The sequence below is a fragment of the Eulemur rufifrons genome, chromosome 4 (genome assembly GCF_041146395.1).
Source record: "Eulemur rufifrons isolate Redbay chromosome 4, OSU_ERuf_1, whole genome shotgun sequence".
Classification (NCBI taxonomy): domain Eukaryota; kingdom Metazoa; phylum Chordata; class Mammalia; order Primates; family Lemuridae; genus Eulemur; species Eulemur rufifrons.
Window position 1 is genome coordinate 19,971,029 of NC_090986.1, and position 19,989 is coordinate 19,991,017.

Genomic DNA, 19,989 nt, shown 5'->3' on the forward strand with positions numbered 1-19,989 from the left:
TCGGTTGTGGCTTCACTTGTTTCTCAGTACTCTTCCACTCCGCAGGCTCCCGACAGGCCTCCGGCACAGAGGCTGGGAGCACAGGGCTCTGGGACGAAACGACGGGTTAGAAACCTGGTGTCCTACTCGCTAGCTGTGGGACTTAAAACAGCATTTACCCCTTCTTTGTTCCTTAGTCTCCTCATCTATAAAAGTAACCATAATACCCACCTCATGGGGTTGTTACAAGGATTAAATGAGACATAAAGGGCTTAGAGGGCATAAAGGGCATGATCACTAGTTCACACTCAATAAAAGGTAGCAATTCTGATGGGGGGAAGAGGAAGAGGCAGAGGGTGGCTTTATTCAATGATCAATTCTTCCCTAGTCTACTATTAATACAAAAACCCCTTCTGAGGGCAGGCAGGATACCACGATATTCTGTCATGCCTAGAAGGATACTGTGCACATGATTTATTTTGTTAAATGTTTCTATGAATAATAAAGACAATGGTGTCGGTGAACTAGAGGCAAGAGGCTTAACACACGCTCAAAGTTCTTCAAGCTCTGAGTGTTTCCTTGGCTATAATCCTGTTTCCAAATGCATAGCAGGCTATATCCTCCACCTCCGTGACCACATGGCCCCACACGCCTTTTCCAGCTCCTTTTCCCCAGGCTCTTCCCAGGGCCTGCGGCCTTCTGGCTCCTGAACATCCTCCTTACCAGACATCTAGCTACGCTGGGATTCACAACTCTAGCTCTAGTCCTAATAATCACGTCCCACTGGTTTGCAGATGGATGGTTTACATCCTCAAACTCAGGACTCCCCCTCTCCATCTCAACTCCCCCCAACTTCCCCAGCTCAGCACGTGGCACCCTGGAGGTGCCCAAGGCAGAAATAGGAACACTCTTGACTCCTTTCTTTCATTTAACTGCCAAGTCTCTCTTAAACCCAAGCGCTTCTCTCCATCTCGGCCACCACCTTAATTCAAGCCACCACTACTTGTCACCCTGCTGCAATGACCTCCTCACTACTGTTCCTATCTTCAGACTTGCCATTTCTCTAAGCCATTATCCACTCTGCAGTATGAGTGATCTTTTTAAAACATGAATTAGGCCGGGTGCTGTGGCTCACAACTGTAATCCCAGCACTTCAGGAGGCCAAGGCAGGAGGATCACGTGAGGCTGGGAGTTCAATAGCAGCCTGGGCAATAGTGAGAACCCGTCTCTACAAAAAATAGAAAAATTAGGCAAGCATCATGACATGTGCCTGTAGTCCCAGTTACTCAGGAGGCTGAGGAGGGAGCACCTCTTGAGCCCAGGAGTTTAAGATTGCAGTGAGCTATGGATAGGGCCACTGCATTCCAGCCCGGGTGACAAAGCAAGACCTTGTCTCAAAATAAAATAAATCTAATCATGTTTTTCCCTGTTTAAAACCTGCAATAAAAGGCTCCCCTGATACTAGAATAAAGTTCCAACAAGACCTACCATGATTTGGTCCCTGCTTACCTCTCCAGCCCCACTGGTCGCGCCTGTATCCCACCTTGTCCTCCGGCCCGGAAAGCCTGCTCCAACACTGTGGAATTACTAGCAGCTCCAAGGAAGCCTTAGCTCTCCCTCCCTGGGATTTTGCTCCCTCTGCAGAAATGTCCTCCTCCCGCCTGGTCAAATTCACCTAGAGGAGTCCCTTGTGGGTTCTCATGGCACCTGTGCTTAGCCCCATTACAGCCCGCATCCCACCTGCCAGCTCTACAGGCCCTCTGAGAGCGGAGGTTGTGGCTCATTCATATCACACCACCCTGTGATTAGCAGGCATCCAACCAATATTGGAGAACTGAAGAAAAGATGGGAGGTGGGGGCAACAGGGAAAAGGCTTCAGGGTTCTCTTCCATTTGTTCCTCTACAATAAAGACAGCATAGAGAAATAAGAATAACTTCCAAGACTGATGCTTTGATAATGTTGTTACCTGTTTCATAAGCTTAGAAAACATACAGGGAATACCAAACATTCATAAGAGTAAAGCTATTTAGCACACAGGACTGCCACCAGGCCTGCATCTGAGAATCCTATAAACAGGCTGTCCCCACAGAGACCCTGCTAAGGCAGAACCACTCAAGAAGAGACAAGGACATCTATCATCGCAACTAGCCCTAAGCCATCCGTCTGCTGCAGTTCACGAGTCACATCTACCTGAGTTTCCTAGGATACATGTTTTCCCTTGACAGGGAAACAAATGCTGATAGAAACACATCCTAGGATAAGGTCTTTCATTGTTCATTGACATTTTAAAAATACTAAAGTACCCCTTTACCCAATATTCCACTACTGAGGTGACAACAAAAACTACACACACATAAACAAACATAGGCACATGTACTTTCACACACACACATACTCAAATCTAAGCCTTTTCATAAATGTATAAAGTCTAGGTAAGAAGGGAAATTATCTTTAGAATTTATATAATATATAAAAGAAAAACTACAATATACTCGTCATCTGTAAAGATACAGATATATTTCCTGCAGACATGAATAGACTTTGTTTGGAAACTCTGCTAGAACCTCTGCTTATATTTTGCTGGGACTCGTTTTGTTAGCAAAGACTGGATACACAAAAAAATGTAGGTTCACCTCAAGGTTACTTAAGGATACAGCTGCCATACTGGAATTTTTCTTTCATAAAAATGCGCCTGAGAGCCCATATAAAGACAAACTTGATCTACTTTATGAACAGGCTATTTCCTGAGGAAACAAATTTACAAACATACTTCACTGTACACTCAAACCTTAACCCTTAACTCCTGAATCTTAACCAATATATGCTTTATAAGACCATTAATTCAGCAACTTATTCAGTACAGCCTGTTTGTTTCTGTCTTTAAAATATAGGTATGATGTATCTCTCTCTAAATTTCTTGTTTCCATTTTTCCTGAATTGCAATTAAACTGACAGTTGGATAAGAACTTTGCTTCTATAGTGCACAAAGAATAGTGCTAATGCAAAGCCTAGTATATAAAAGAACATAAAATATAATGAAGGCAGTATAACAAACCAGTAAGGAATGGACTATTCAATAAATGAGACTGGGGAAAAATCAGTATTGGGAGTGATTAGGGAATCAAATCAGGACCTCAACTACACTATATACCCAAATAAATTCTAAATCTGCTAAAGGAGGTCTCAGCAAACTTTCTGCAAAGGGCCAGCTAATAAATATTTTAAGTCAGCTAATAAATATTATAGATCTCTGTCCTAATAACTCAACTCTGCCCCTGGTAAAGCAGGCACAGACAATGTATAAATAAATAAGCGTGGCTATGTCCTCATAAAATTTTATTTACAAAAATCTGTAGTATGCCAGATTTGCCCCATAGGTCATAGTTTGCTGACCCCTGGACAAAAAAGACAAATAGTAAATAAATAAACAAAAAAAATTACAAAAGAAAATACTGGTGAATATCTGGTCTCAGATAGGCAAGAACTTCCTAAGCAAAAAAGTAACGGAAGAAATCTCAGAGGAAAAGATGGTTATGTGTATCATGTACATTTAAACTTTTGTTAGTAAAACAAGGGCCATAAGGAAATTAAACAAAATTAAAAGGCAAATGATAAAACACAGAAATATTATAAATGAATATACTAAAGGATTTAGAGTTTTTGAATGGTGTATCTTTTGTCTCTCACACTGGCAAAAATGATGCTAGCAATGTTAGTACATAAAACAAGCACTAATGGTCTCCGCTGCTGCAAATGTAACTTGATTATCAAGCAATAAAACAATATATGCCTTATAGGGCCTGTAAAAAATTCATTCTTGCCTTAACAAGTTCACATTTATATATCTAGCCTACAAAAATAATTATAGACCCACACAAAGATTTTTGGGTAAAGATGTCCTATATAATCTTTTTTTTTTTTTTTTTTTGGTTAGAGACGGGTCTTGCTATGTTGTCTAAGCTGGGCTCAAACTCCTAGCCTCAAACAATCTTTTCATCTCAGCCTCCAGAGTATCTGGGACTACAAGCCCATGCCACTGCACCCAGCTTATAGTCTTAATTTATAATAACCTAACAACATAGAAATACTTAAATAAATTCTAGCATATCCATTACAATGGAATATTGTGCATGTATTAAGTCATGTTTCAGTATAACATTATAGGCATTAGAAAATGCTTGTAATAGGTGGGCACAGTGGTGCATGCCTGTAGTCCCAGATACTTGGGAAGCTGAGGTGGGAGCACTGGTTGAGCCCAGGAAGTTTGAAGTTACCCTGGGCAACACAGTGAGACCCTATCTCTAAAAATAATAACAATAACAAATTTTTTTAAAAAGAAAATGCTGGCTGGGCGCAGTGGCTCACGCCTGTAATCCTAGCACGTCTGGGAGGCCGAGTTGGGTGGATCGCTCGAGGTCAGGAGTTCGAGACCAGCCTGAGCAAGAGCGAGACCCCGGTCTCTACTAAAAATAGAAAGAAATTATCTGGACAACTAAAATATATATAGAAAAAAATTAGCCGGGCATGGTGGCACATGCCTGTAGTCCCAGCTACTCGGGAGGCTGACGCGGTAGGATCACTTAAGCCCAGGAGTTTGAGGTTGCTGAGAGCTAGGCTGACGCCATGGCACTCACTCTAGCCAGGGCAACAAAGCAAGACTCTGTCTCAAAAAAAAAGAAAAAGAAAAAGAAAATGCTCATAATAAAACAATAAGTGAAAAGCTCATCAGAAACTATGGAATATTATCCCATTTCTAATACTTGCATAAACAGCAAAATATTACAAAACATACACCACATATTAAGCAGTAATGATTTTTGGGCTGTGGGGTTATGGGTAATTTTTGTTTTCCTCCTTATTCTTCTCTGTAGTCTCTAAATCTTCTACAATAATTTATGTATTCTAAATATGAAAGACAACAAATTCACCTCTAAAAAGCAAAAAAGTCGTTGCTTCCCACGAAGGCCACTGGAGAAATATATAGACAATGTATAATAAATACACATTAACCACTTTCACTATCTGAAAAGTGAGACTTGAGCGAGGCAGCATCAGCTTTACTCATCTGCTTCTACTCAGTATTTCAGCTGCTCTTTCCTTTTGAATGTCCGTGAAATAGCTACATCAACTCTAAATGGGTGAAGACCTCCCAGAACAACACATTCCAGCCCCCACAACAGAACATTTTAGAATTCTCCAGGGATGTTTAGGAATGCAAGTAGTCAGGCTTCCAGGAGCAGAGGCAAAATTAGTGCTAATGTGATCCCCAGTACGTTACCTGCCTAAGTATACAGCAATCTAAATCACTGTATTCCGTTCAACAGATAAGCCCATCAACAGCTTAATAAATAGCCATAATGAAAGCAAACTGCTTGAAGTCACAAGGAAAGAACACAAAATTCCTTGTCTTGAATTTTTAAAAATCTCAAAATCATCTTTCTGGAGGGCAATCTGGCACTATATACCAAAATCCTTCATAGAAAAGTAAACATATATTGATCCAGCTATTCCAGGTCTAGAAATATGCTAAGAAAACAATTTGACAAGTGTTTAAAGTACAGAAGTATATGCAAGGATGTTTATCACAGCATTTATAATCAAGAAGAAAAAAGGAATAGTGGGTATAGGTTAATTAAAATATGTTATATCCATAAAATGAAATGACACCTTTAAGAATAAGACATAAATGTACACTTGACATGGAAACATGTTTGTGATATATTGTAAAATCTATTTAAAGCAAGATACAAGACTACATATCAATGACATAATAGTATTTTTGTTATACCATACTTGTATATTAGTCAGTTCTGGCTGCTATAACAAAATACCATGCACTAGGTGGCTTAAACAACAGAAATGCATTTTCTCACAGTACTGAGACTGGAAGTCTGAGATAGATCAGGATGCCAACATGTTCAGGTTCTGGTAAAAACCCTCTTGGTTTCACAGGGGAAAGTGGGTAGATCTCTTCCTCTCTTTAGAAGGCCACAGTTCCATCAGATTAGGGCCCCATCCTCGTGATGTCATTAACCATAACTGCCTCCTTAAGACTCTAAGTCCAATACACTCACATCTGGGAAGTTTTGCCTTAAAATGTTTAAAACAGTGGTTGTCTCGGTGTATAAGACATAAGCATGCTTAGTTTCTACAATAAATGTTTATTACTTGTCTATACTTTAATAAAGTAAATGAATCCACTGATAGATAACATGCTAAATTTTAACAAGCATTGGTGAAAGGTCCCATCCTTTCTTGCACTTACTCACACTGGCTGCATTCACAAAAAGCAGCCACTACAGAGCAGGGCAATCTCAGTTACAGTGCAGGAAACGGATCTAGGAATCAGAGCAGACAGTTCCTTGAAAACATCAGCCCAATTTGCTGTTATGATCAAAACAGACAACTAAATCCACGGGGCATCATTAGGAAGGATATTAGAAATAAAATAGAAACCACAGCCTACCTAAAGCCAAGGTCCTGTGACCAGACCTGGAACTGAGGAATGCTGCCTAATACCAGCAGGCAGCCAAGCTCTGCCTCCTTTACACCTCAAGGCAGATATAACCGATATATAATATTAATAACAGCAAGAAAAAGGCATGAGAGAACACCTAAAATAATCAAGATCCAGCCTTTACTTTCCCCCCAGTGCCTCAAGCCAACAGGTATCACACCATTTTTCACTTATCGCTTGTCATTGATTATAGCACTTACCTCCCCTCCCGTCCCACTCATCCCCACCCCAAACTCACACTCAGAGACACACACCAGCAGGACTGGGGGCTCTTACAGGCCAGGGAGCACACTGCCTTCAACTCTGTTCTCTTTGCACAGTGCACATATTTAGGAAATGACTGTCAAAGAATTTTCATAGCCAATAGGTTTTTTAAATTAGGAAGGACTATGCAGCTTGGGGAGACTAAAGTGGTCTAATAAAAGCCTATACGTAGCAAAGGCTGAAGACATGTTGAAGAAAGCAAATCTTTTAAGAGAAGATCCATGAAAAACTTCAAAGCTTTAAGGCAGTGAGACAAAGAAAAAAAATATTAAATATTAAATTATAATTACATTATCCCAACATTTAACAAAAGGAATTAAAGACAAGTAAGTGTATTGTCTCCCCTTGTGACTTCAAGCAGTTTGCCTTCCTCATTGCTCTTTCTTAAGCAGCTGACAGGGTCCTCGCTGCTGTCAAGGTCAAAACTGAGCAACTTCTTCCACTTCAGTTATAATGGTCAAAAACAGAACATGTGGCCGGGCGCGGTGGCTCACACCTGTAATCCTAGCACTCTGGGAGGCCGAGGTGGGCGGATCGTTTGAGCTCAGGAGTTCGAGACCAGCCTGAGCAAGAGCGAGACCCCACCTCTACTAAAAATAGAAAGAAATTATATGGACAGCTAAAAATATATATAGAAAAAATTAGCCGGGCATGGTGGCACATGCTTGTAGTCCCAGCTACTCAGGAGGCTGAGACAGGAGGATCGCTTGAGCTCAGGAGTTTGAGGTTGCTGTGAGCTAGGCTGACGCCACGGCACTCACTCTAGCCTGGGCAACAGAGTGAGACTCTGTCTCAAAAAAAAAAAAAAAAAAAAAAAAACAGAACATGTTACAGAAGCATCCAACAGCTCCTCAATTCTTCCACAGTCATGTTAAGAGAGAAGAACATGATATTATTAGCTGTGAGTAAAATAGGTCAAGTCCTCGCCAGTAAGGCAAGGCCCATCACAAACCTTCCCAGACAAGGAAAATGGAATTTACAATGTGTTTTGTTTCAGCTCAAGTTTCCCCTACCCATGGAAGGCCCTGGACTAAGCCGTCCCTTCCCATCCTCAGACGGTACCAGTGTATCTCATGTGTCAGCGTCCCCATCATTTCTGTACACCCAGCACAAATAAGCACTCACACTTATGTCTTAAACGAGCCAAACCAACACATTCAATTAACCAGAAAAGGGAAAATCCTTTAGGGAAAAACCTACAGTTAGTAATAAAATATACCCCAATTCAGTCTTGCTCTTCAATTGTGGTAGAATTACTAGTCAAAATTTACATGTTGGAAAGTTGAAATTGGGTCAGTCCACATTTGTCAGATAAGTCCATTTCCCAGTGTACCGCCCACCACAGTGCTGATTCATTCTGTTCAAATATAAAAAGAACCTTCCAGTAGGAGTCTGCATAGCCCCATCCTTAGGAAGCTAAAGTCTGCACTCAAGATACCTGCTTTTACTTCAGAGCCATCTTTAATGATGGTAAAAGGCTTTTTCTTCACTACATAGTTCTCTATTAGCTTATTCATTTATACCCTGCCTTGTTCACTAAATTGCTAAAGGGATTTAAATGATTCATATGCATACATTAAAAAGATTAAAAGTTATGTTAATAAGCAGATGAGAAAAAAGACTGTGTAAAATGGTAGGTGATATAGGAAAAGAAGGTTTGAGAGCAATATAAAATATCATTTTGAAAAATCCTATGTATCTGTTAGAATTTGGTCATATGTTTGGAAGTAAGCTTTCTTTTAACAGTTAACTGATGACTTAGCTGAGATCAGTTACATGAATCATAATGTATATAAAATAAAAACAAAGTGGTTCCTCATGAAAAGCACAATCATTCAGAGTATGGAGGAAGAAATTTCTTCCAGGGCTCCTCATGAAGGAAACACTAAAAAATAGGAACAATGACAACAAAAATAGTAGCTAACAATTAGCACTTACTTATGTGGAAGACACTGTACCATGAGCTTTAGCCATATTTACTCATTTAATAACCCTACAAGGGAAGTACAACTAGCAGATAAGGAAACTGAGAAACAGAGTGGTCAAGGAAATTGCCCAAAATCACACAGCTATTAAGTTGTGGATTTAGGCTTCAAACCCCGAAAGCTGGCTCCAGTCAGCATCCTTAACCACTATACCACAGTGCCTCTGCTGTTCCAAAAGCAAGTGAGCAAAGCCCTCAACAACATCCTTACAGAAGATATCACTTTCATAACAATGTTTCTCATGATGTGCTTCAGCAAAGGCCAAAAGAAAAACACAAAGCTTAGTGCAGGAGTGAAATTACACTGAGGCCAAAACGAGGCGGTCCAGGACTATGGTCTCTGACTGATGGGATATTTGGGATATTTAGAGTCTCCAGAAGAATAGGTGGCCTCAAGCCCTCAGGCTGTCCTTACTGAATATATCCCCTCCACAAAGGTGTGATACACATCGAATAGCTGAGGTGGAGGTCATGCTCTCTGAGAGAAGGTGAGATGCAGCTCTTTCCTGCTGACAGCTAAGGCTGAACCACAGGTTAGAGTTGCCACCTGAGATGGAGGATAGACATTGTCCCAACCAAAGCTGAGGACCCTGAAATGAACCCACATCGGCCCAGAGATAAGGTCAGCCTACCTTTGCGTGGAGGTGAACCAAGGGACTACTGATGGGCAGGGCTCCCTTAAGAAAGCGTTTGGGTGACCAAAATAAGGTCCCCAAAGGTCTATACCACAGAAGAGGACTCAATAGAGCTAGTACAGATAATAACCAAAGACGCTATAATAAATTGTCAATCATGACCACAGCAAACCCATGGAATATTCGGCCATCAACCCTGTAACTTCTTGGCATAGTGCCATGACAAAGGTTGGGAAGTACAACCCCACGGAGCTGGATGGCCAACTGGACAGGAGAGATTAGTAAAGATGAGCCAGTCATTATTTGGGGGAAACTATAAAAAAAAAAAAAAATCACACTTTGGCTGTAGAATGAGTGATTATAACCTATCTTTTCAGTGGCTTCTTCAAGTTTAAGTTCAGGACCATAAAACCATTTTATCAGCATTCACTCACTAATGGAGCATTTACCATAGAACCAAGCACTGTTCTAGCTATTAGGGACAGAACAGTGAATAAAACAGACAAAATCCCAGCCATTGTGAATCTGATTCCTCTTGTAGTACAAGTGGACTTCTAGTAACTCTACTAATTACTACTAGTGTACTTACACTATTATTATGGACTAAGAGAACATCAGGTGGAAATACATATTGTGAAGAAATTGCATAGGGACTGAAGAAAGGGTGTGCTGGGGGGCTTGCAGGGCCAAGGAGGGGGTCGTGGGAGCCTCACTGAGAAGGCGGATCAGAACGAAGACCTGGAGGAGGCCAGAAAAGGAACCACGCAATGCCTGGGGGAGATGTCCCGGGAAGTGGAAACAGCACGGCAGGCTGGGTGGCCAAAGCACAGAGAATAAGGAGGAGAAAGAGAGAGAAAGAAGCAAACAGGTGAAGAGGAAGAAGCAGGGAGAGGCAGGCAGTGCTGGAGACGGAGCTGGAGACTGCTGTACGGATTCTGCACTTGACCCTGAGCGATGGAAGGTTCTGAGTAGAGGACACAGCCTAACTTTCTTTTCCAAGTCCCACTTTGCCTGCAGCATAGAGAGGAGGCCATAGGGGACAAGGACACAAGAGGACCAGAGCAGACTGAGAGGGCGCATCTTTCCCTCCAGCAGCGCCTTTGCCACACACACACACACACACACACACACACACGGTTCAACCTGTTGGTGCAAGCGAGGGTGGTGGGCAGAGAGCAGCCAATAGGAACAGCATGCCAGAAACCCAGGCCCAGAGCTCTGACTAAGCCCTTGGCAGGTTACTATACCCTCATGCAATAAAAGAAAAAAGAAAAACAAGCAGAGTCTCTTAAAGTCAAGTTAACCAAAGACAAGTCAGTCTGGCCTGAGGGAGCAGAGGCTTGCAGCACGAGAAGGGCATTGCCATTCTGGGCCAAGGAGGTCCTATGCTATCGGGTCATGGACACGCCAATGGGACAGAGCACCAGAACAAGCTGGTCCTTCTAATCTCTGATACCAGTTGTTCTCAAAAGCATATTCCAAAGTACATCAGAGCTTAAAATATTTACCAGTTAATACAGCACCACTTAAACTCCATACCACACGTAACACTGACTTCCAAAATGCATCCAGTGCCTCAAATGATGCTCTCCTTTCATCCTCCTGAGTATTTTGAGTGCTAACGTCACATACGCCTCTCCACAAAATGCATCCTCTCTCTGGGCTCCTGCAAGGCCGGGACACCCTGATCTGATCGCGAGGTGCATATGGCATGCCAACGCCCCCTCCTCAGGCTCAGATGGCAGCCTCCCAGCCAGGAAAGGTCTCAGCGTCTCCGCACGCCTCGCTGTACCAAGCAGCTGCTGGCAAGACTCACGGAGAATCTCACATGTATTTGTCCCCACTCATTTTGACAAAAACTGTGATAAGAACAGAAGGAAAAATGGCAAGGCAGCCCGAGGGAGGAGGAGACCAATATGTAGCTTCCTCGTATGCCTGGTGCTGAGAAGGCCATGAAGAGGCACACCCATCTGTGACTTCTTCGTGCCTTGTAAAGGGGCAGGACACAAAAGTGTTGTGTCAAACTAAGCTTCCTTTTACTCTCGAGACCCTTCATCCACAAACATAAGTAGTTGCATTTTCTTAAAAATAAAACTCTAAGTATTTGTCTCATATCCATTACAGTTTTCTTTCATCCTCCCTTTAAATATCTCCCCCTGAATAAAGGACTGGCCACAAGTCATTAGTAAAAAAATCCTAGCCAAGGAGAAGACTGAGATATAAAGGGACTGGCTAATTCACCATCACTGGGAGAGGGCTCACATATACAACATCCTACATACACACTTTGCCGGGTATTATTTCTGGGACTACACCAAGAACACGTAAGCTCATAAAGCAACCTTAGAAAACTATTCTTTAATAAAATATCATATACTAACGCCTCTCTCTGTACGTATTTAGCTTTAATACATGGCATTCTCACACATACAAACAGGTACCTCATAATTTATATTTCAGGCCACTAATTACCCATTTATACACACAGCATATTGAAATAAATAAATATATTTACTTTTAAGTAAAACTAGTTTATTCTAACACCATTAAACTACTTGTTAGTTAAGCGAGACAGCATTTACCAGCCAAGAGGAGATCAATAGTTCTGAATCTTCTTTTGTCCAATTGTATGCTGTATATTCAAGGGCATTATTCTCTCCTTGCTGTTTGCACATATAAGCACAGTTTCTCTCAAAGACGGTGCGGATGCCTTTAAACAGAATCACACTAGTAGTGCAACCCATCCCCAAGGTGTGGCTGTTCAGATTTTTAGCAATCTCTACTCCGTTTCCACATCATCTTCCTTGGCTCTTCAGAAACAGGCTCCCACTGTACCATCTTCATGACAAGCAGTCACCAGCACTGGAACAGAAGGGAAGCTCCGAGCTGTCGTACTAGAATCCGCTCCTGCCCAACTGCCTGACAAAAAAATCCAGGCTCCGAGTGTAAAACAGGAGGGGTGGTGCAAACCCAAGATGACACACCTTGGATGCACCAAAACCTTTAAAGTATCATTTTTCCAGTGGATTGCTTCACTGTTAATATCAAATAAGCAGAAGATTTACATGTGGTTTCTGGAAAACTGTCGGCTCCTGTGATTTGCTTGGGATTGTTCTGAATCTCAGAACCTGCCCAAAATGAAAAAGACAGTGCCAGACAGCCACACTGCTGCAGATGCTGCAGGGAGGCACAAAGAATGTTCATCTGCTGCAAGAAATCACTCTCCCAGAATGCTTAGCCTAGCATCTATATTAGCAAACATCTCTTTCCTTGACCTAAATATACCGTTTGTTTAATCCTGCATCAGCGAGGAATAGAGAAGCAAAAGAAAAAAAGTCCAAAAAAACGAGTGGAATCGCTAAGATGACTGCTGCTATGGAAACACGTGCAAGCCACTTCAAACAACCTTTTGCATGTATGGGTAACAGCTTGCTGACAGCAAACCACAAGGGAACACAACATTACCATGTTGATCTTGACTTCAGCCCACCTCTACTCTTTGCTAAAGAGGGCTAGCAAGTTTGCACTGCCTCAAAGGATTCTCCCATCTCTGGTATGCAAATATGCAAATGGGAACATGGATAAAAGGTTACCCAATCTGGCTAGATGTATGCCTTCTGAAGCAGCGCTCCAGGATACAATGGTAAAATACATGCTGAAGTCCTGTAGTCAATAGGGTTATTATTTTGGTACATAAGTAATCCAAGTCCTTTCACTGCAGACTGAACTCAGTGACGCTATACTATGTGAATCTTTGGGAATGGCTAAAAAAGGAAGCTTGTCATTGACATGATACAAAGCTGACTCCTGTCATTTTCCTTCCTAAAAAATGAAAGGCCAACTATATAAAAGACCACAACACACACACACAGGAGAACCCCTCCTGCCCACAACACGCACATAGGGAAAAAGTTCTCATTCTTTTAAGATCTGCTCTGATATTATTCCTTATTTCACAAGGTAATAGTTTTCATTTTCTGTCCATAGATTTCTAAGTCAGAGTGAATTATAATGATTGGGTACCTGGGGGCTGGAAACGGAAACCTGTGTGATGTAGTAAAAGCACACCTACAGAGAACACCATCCAGTCACATGATCCCAAAATGTGTTTCTATGGCTAGTATAGCCACTGAGCCCCACAGAAAAGCAAAAATACAGAAAAAAAAAATTACTCTCTCCTATATTTTTATGCAGTGTGTATAATTGCCATGCAAGATCAAAGAGGTGGAGATACCAGCACATGCACAAAACGGAGTAACCCTATGGAGTCCAGAGCATTCTATTTCCAAATGGTGATTCTGTTAAAATAGAGCTACAGGGTTCAAGATTACATCCAAGTTCTGACATCAGAAGATCTAAGTCTTCACTCGATATTGCAATGCTGGCAGATAAACATGGAAACTCATCTACACAGAACTGGAGACTCTAAGACACTAAACATACGGGTAAAATTGTCTGTTTTGAGAAGTCAGAAAATCCATCAATTAACCTAACTCCTGTACTATAAAGGGAACAACTTAAAAAGCAATATAGTTCATTCAATATTAATAAAGATAGCTAGAAATTTAAAATTAATTTATAATTGTTATTACCAATTTTAGACATCCTGAGTATAGAAGCCAGGGAACATTATTTGAGATACAAAAGATTATGTTTGAACTTTATAAAGGATTATAAATGATAACCAAGCAAATTTGAAGCTGCTGGCGTATGCTATTTGGTTTAGTTTTCAAACCCTCAGTTAGTGTTTAAAACAAAGGTCTAAAATATTCTCACCACAAAAAAGAAAAATAATGGTAACTAAGGTGTTAGACATGTTAGGTAATTTGATTGTGGTAATCATTTTATAATATATATGAATATCAAATCATCACATTATATACCTTAAATTTATGCAATTTTGTCAATCATATCTCAATGAAGCTAAAAATCTTTTTTATAAAAACAAATAGAAAAACAAAACAATGGGAGAGAATGGAACAATTTCCCAACAATCATTCAGAGGAAAAAGCAATGTTTTCTAGAGACACATTAACAAGATGCTATGGTTTGTGTCCCCCAAGTTCATATGTTGGAAACTTAATCCCCAGTGAATAGTGTTGAGAAGTAGCACCTTTAGAGGTGATTAGGGCAGAGCCTGATGGATTAATGGCATTATCTCAAGTGTGGGTTAGTTATCTCAGGAGTGGGTTCCTGATAAAAGAATATATTCGGCCCCCTTTTCTCTCTCTCTCTTCCTCTCTCTCATCCTCTCTTGTTCTTCTGCTTTCTGCCATAGGATGACGCACCATGAAGGCCCTTACCAGATGCCAGCACCATACTCTTGGACTTCCCAGCCTCTAGAACTGTGAACCAAATAATTTTCTGTTCATTATAAATTACTCAGTCTGTGGTATTATGTTATAGCAGCAGAAAACAGACTAAGACATATAAGCATTTGAGCAATTTGTACCAATTTTAAATATTAATCATTTTCCAACCAACAAAATTAGAGGGCAAGAGAAAAGCAACAGAAAATATTTAGAGTGAAGTATTCAACACAGCTAAGAAAATGGGCTTCATGTTAATAGAAGCATGACAAAATAAGTAATTAAAAATGCACATTTGGTTTCACTGATTTTTTTTTTCTACATCAGAATGATCTTGGATTGGTCTAAAATGATAATTGCCATGAATTTCATCAGAGACATGAATAAATGGATGGTATCTATTGGCAACCAGTGCAGCTACCTAAAGAGCATATATTGCAATTTGGAGATCACATTTACTCTCACAGCTTTAAATGTCACCTCTGATTTACACAATTCCCAAGACTGGATGTCTGCTTTTGACTCCCTTTTGAAATCCAGGCCCATGGCTTCCTCTCTTGCTAATACTGACACCTGATGCTCCCATCACTGCCTCACCCTCAGATGTTCCAAATTAATCATCTTTTAATATGACAAACTCATATGGCATATCCACACAATGGAATGTCATTCAATCGTAAAAAGGAACAAAGAATCTATGTGTGCTACTACCTGAATAGATCTGAAAAACATTCTGTCTAGTGAAAGAAGCCAATCACAAAAGACCCCATATAGTATGATTTCTTTTTTGAGACAGGGTTTCACTCTGTCACCCAGGCTAAAGTGCAGTGGCACAATCATAGCTTACTGCTTGAGCTCACTCCTGGGCTGAAGCAATCTTTCTGCCTCAGCCTCCCAAGTAGCGGGGACTATCGGCACACACCACCTATCCTGGCTTTTTTTTTTTTTTTTTTTTTTTTTTTTTTTTCTGGTTAGAGATGAAGTCTCACTATGTTACCCAGGCTGGTCTTGAACTCTTGGGCTCAACTGATCCTCCCAAAGTGCTGGGATTACAGGAGTGAGCCACTGCACCCAGCCTGTATGATTCCTTTCAAGAAATGTCCAGAATAAGCAAATCCATAGAGATAGAAAGTAGATTAGTGGTTACCTAGGGCTGGAGAGAGGAGGGGATACGGAGTGATTGCTAATGGGTACAAAGTTTCTTTTGGGGGTAAGGAAAATGTTCAGAAATTAGACAGTGTTTCTAATATATAGATGTCTGTATACAATGTATAGTCTGTGACTATACTCAAAACCACTGAATTGAGCAGTTTATAGCATGTGAATCTAATAATAAGCCTGACTCCATTTTTTATGTTTTTAAGCCTCATCCCTCCTTCATCCCCTTCTTGCCAACATCTGGGCAAGCTGATTCGAAAGTCTAGGTGGTTCCCTCTTATGGCACCGGCAGGAAATTCAAGCCACTTGTGAGAACTCTCACCCCACACTATCCTCCCCACAACCACAACAGAAACCCCAAGCCAGTCTCCCTTACCTGCTCTCTCAAGCCATTTTAGAGAGATGGCTTGGGATCTGCCCTGCTCTCCCTAGAAAGTCTCATTATATGAGTAATAAACTTTAGTCTCAATATCCAAAGCAAATTTTGGCTGGGTGGGGGGATCCATCCTATTTCTGTGGAGTGGCCTCAACAGTGAATCATATCTCAAGAAAGCTGTTTTTAAGAATGGGGGAGGGGAGAAGAATGACACCTACTCTGCCCACCTCGTACATTGTCAAGTTCAAATAAAATAATAGGAGAGAACACAACTAAGAAATTGCTATAAACATGTAAGTATCTATTGTTTTATACCCCACAAAGGATTTACCGTATAACTTAAAACAGCCACCTTTCTTGATGAATTTAACAATTTCTGAATGTTGTTTTGGCCCCACTTCTTAGGAAAATACTAACCACTTGACATTGGAGTGGCTGGGGCTGCCCTCGGGGTATGCATTTTAGACCTGGGACAGGGAGGGACTCAGCTCCCAGCTATAGGAGCTACCAGAAAGCCTGCACAAACAATGAATTCAGGTTCAGACCTGCTGGCCCACTTGGTGGTCACAACAAACCTCAGCCATACAGCCAGAGACCATTGCAAATAGGTCCCAAAGCTTTGAGCCTCCTCAAATTTATCCATCTGGAGCTGCTGCTCCCATCTGCAGCTCTCTCCTTGCCAACTTTCTGTTTTAAATGTATTCTATAAATCAAATTAATTTTATTGGTAGATTTACTTACTACTCTCCCAGAAAAATGTGAATAAAGAGGAATCTAAAGTGACACCTAAAAAATCTAGAACTACAAACTGGAATTTAATATTGTATTTCAAAGAGATATAAGGCAGACCTTGGATCTATCTTGGAGGCTAGGAAGGGAGAAGAATTCTCTTCATTCAGCAGAGGTTGAAATGAAGACCTCACATAATGATGACTGATCATACATGGTACAGCCACACTTCACCAAACCTAAATAAGTGAAGTATGGGTAGAATTCAGTCTAACATGTCATTTATTGTATTTAAATGTCATTATGATAGCCAGTCCATTTGAAGAGCTAATTTCCATCTCTGGGGGTCCATACTTCATTTAACAATGCAGTGAATTCTGCTGAGCAAAGAAAGTTAGGGAACTTGGCCTCCCAACGCCCTACTCCTTTTACATCCAATTAATATTATCAAATGTAATTAGAGTATCTGGCACAAGGCCCAGTATATACCACATGCTCAGTAAATGTTGGTTGGTATCTCTTCCCTTTTTGTCCCAAATTAAAATTTTTTTCTTCCCTGATATTAAGATTAGAAGTAGGATAATTCCTCCAAAAATGTAAGCATCTCTTATGCAAAATTCAAAGATACAAGAATTTCAGATCTGGTAAACTCAAACAACAAACTATTTCTGTTGATAAAAAAAAATGATTTAAAGAGGGAAATGGGGATGTTGGAATATGAAAAAAGAGTTAGGTACATTGTGAAAAAAGGAGTGGAGGTTTCAGCAATGATCATTAGAAGAAGTTTTTTAAAAAGTAAGGGAAATCTGGCCGGGCGCGGTGGCTCACGCCTGTAATCCTAGCACTCTGGGAGGCCGAGGCGGGTGGATCGCTCAAGGTCAGGAGTTCGAGACCAGCCTGAGCAATGAGCGAGACCTCGTCTCTACTAAAAATAGAAAGAAATTATCTGGCCAACTAAAATATATATAGACAAAAAAATTAGCCGGGCATGGTGGCGCATGCCTGTAGTCCCAGCTACTCGGGAGGCTGAGGCAGTAGGATTGCTTAAGCCCAGGCGTTTGAGGTTGCTGTGAGCTAGGCTGACGCCACGGCACTCACTCTAGCCTGGGCAACAAAGCGACACTCTGTCTCAAAAAAAAAAAAAAAAGTAAGGGAAATCAAGGAAGTGTTATTAAATAAGGATCTTTTTAAAAATAAGGAAAGGGTAAACTCTCTTACCATTGTGGCTTTCAGGAATATAAACCTCAAAATTTAGACTTATTGCCTATCTAAATTTATCCATCATCTATTATCCCCACCTCGAAATACAACAGAGTTAGAATACTTTGAAATGCCAGTAGCATCCGGCACCCTTAGGTGAAGCAATGACAGGCGGGCCCAGAGGGACAGGGATTGTGGACCCAGCGAGAGCTCAGGTCTGCACCTTCTGTCCGTACCACTATGAGGCAAAATATTTTTGCTAAAAATGTATCCCTAAAGTTAGGACCACATAAAATACTGGAATTGGGTCTGTTAACAGTGGTATTTAAATGTTCTCAAAAGCAGAGAACACAAAGTAACATCAGTTTCCCCATGTTAGTGCCAGCATGTGAGGCAGGCACAGTCCCTGCGGGCTACTCTGGGTACCTGCACGCCCAAAGTGACCAAGTGAAAGGAAGTGAGAGGCGCCAATCCCAGCTCCATGGGACAAAGGGTGGTGTGTCTCCAGAAGTGACCACAGTCTCTCAAAAGAAATGAGAGAATCTTCCTTTTTGGGGTAGGAGACCAAGTTAAATAGCTTTTAAAATAAAACAGGTCTCCAAAAGGAAGAAAAGTTTGGGTTAAGAAAACCAACTTATTTGCTGGTAGAAATGGAAAATTGTGCACCCATTGTGGAAAATGGTATGGTGATTCCTCAAAAAATTAAACATAATTACCATATGATCCAGCAATTTCACTTCTGGGGATATGCATAAAAGAAATGAAAGGACTTGAAGAGATATATGTATACCCATGTTCACAGCAGTACTATTCACAATAACCAAAAGGTGGAAGCAATCTAAGTGTCCACTGACAGACAAATAGATAAATAAAATGTGGCATGTACACACAATGGAATATTTTTCAGCCTTAAAATGAGAGAAATTTTGGCATAAACTACAACATGGATGAAACTTGAGGACACTGTGCTAAGTAAAATAAACCAGGCACCAAAGGACACATGTTGCATGATTCCACTTACATGAAGTACTTAGACTACCCAAATTCAGAGATATGGAAAGCAGAACAGTGGTTGCGGGGCAGGGAGAAGGGAGAAGGGAGGCATGGAGAGTTGTTGTTTAAGGAGGACAGAGTTTCAGTTTGGAAGGATGAAAAAGTTCTTGAGACGGATGGTATGATGGCTGCAAAACAATGTGAATGTACTTAATGCCACTGAAATGTACGCTTAACAATGGTTAAGATATTAAATTTTAGGCCGGGCGCGGTGGCTCACACCTGTAATCTTAGCACTCTGGGAGGCCAAGGCGGGCGGATCGCTGGAGCTCAGGAGTTCGAGACCAGCCTGAGCAAGAGCGAGACCCCGTCTCTACTAAAAATAGAAAGAAATTATCTGGCCAACTAAAAATATATATATAGAAAAAAAAATTAGCAGGGCATGGTGGCGCATGCCTGTAGTCCCAGCTACTCGGGAGGCTGAGGCAGTAGGATCGCTTAAGCAGAGGAGTCTGAGGTTGCTGTGAGCTAGACTGACGCCACGGCACTCACTCTAGCCCGGGCAATAGAGCGAGACTCTGTCTCAAAAAAAAAATTAAAAAAAAAAAAAAGATATTAAATTTTATGTTACGTATATCTTACCACAACTTAGGAAAAAAAGAAACCCAACTTACTGGGAACTACTTTCCTATCCCTTCTGGAAACAGGTAAGGTATAAGAACAGAAAACCGGGGAGGGATAACTTGCCTTTTCTCCTCTCTCCCTAAGCTCCTCAGCCCCTCACAAAGGGCAGAGAAGCTGGAGGAACAGGCTGCACAGTGTTTCTTCTCTATTTCCTCATTCC

The 19,989-nt window shown here is 41.1% G+C and overlaps 1 protein-coding gene across 6 annotated transcripts in view; it reads right to left on the minus strand.

Annotated features, from left to right (window-relative positions):
* DOCK9 (dedicator of cytokinesis 9) overlaps positions 1-19,989 on the minus strand; it is a 267,093-nt gene that overhangs the window by 190,195 nt on the left and 56,909 nt on the right. For 2 of the 6 annotated variants that reach the window (XM_069467598.1, XM_069467602.1), the window contains exon 1: positions 11,963-12,301. The exons of the other annotated variants lie outside the window; for them this stretch is intronic. In XM_069467598.1, the coding sequence (XP_069323699.1) occupies positions 11,963-12,124 (162 nt within the window). In that variant the 5' untranslated portion in view covers positions 12,125-12,301. Of the gene's footprint in view, positions 1-11,962; positions 12,302-19,989 lie in introns of those variants that run through there. 6 annotated transcript variants of the gene reach the window in all.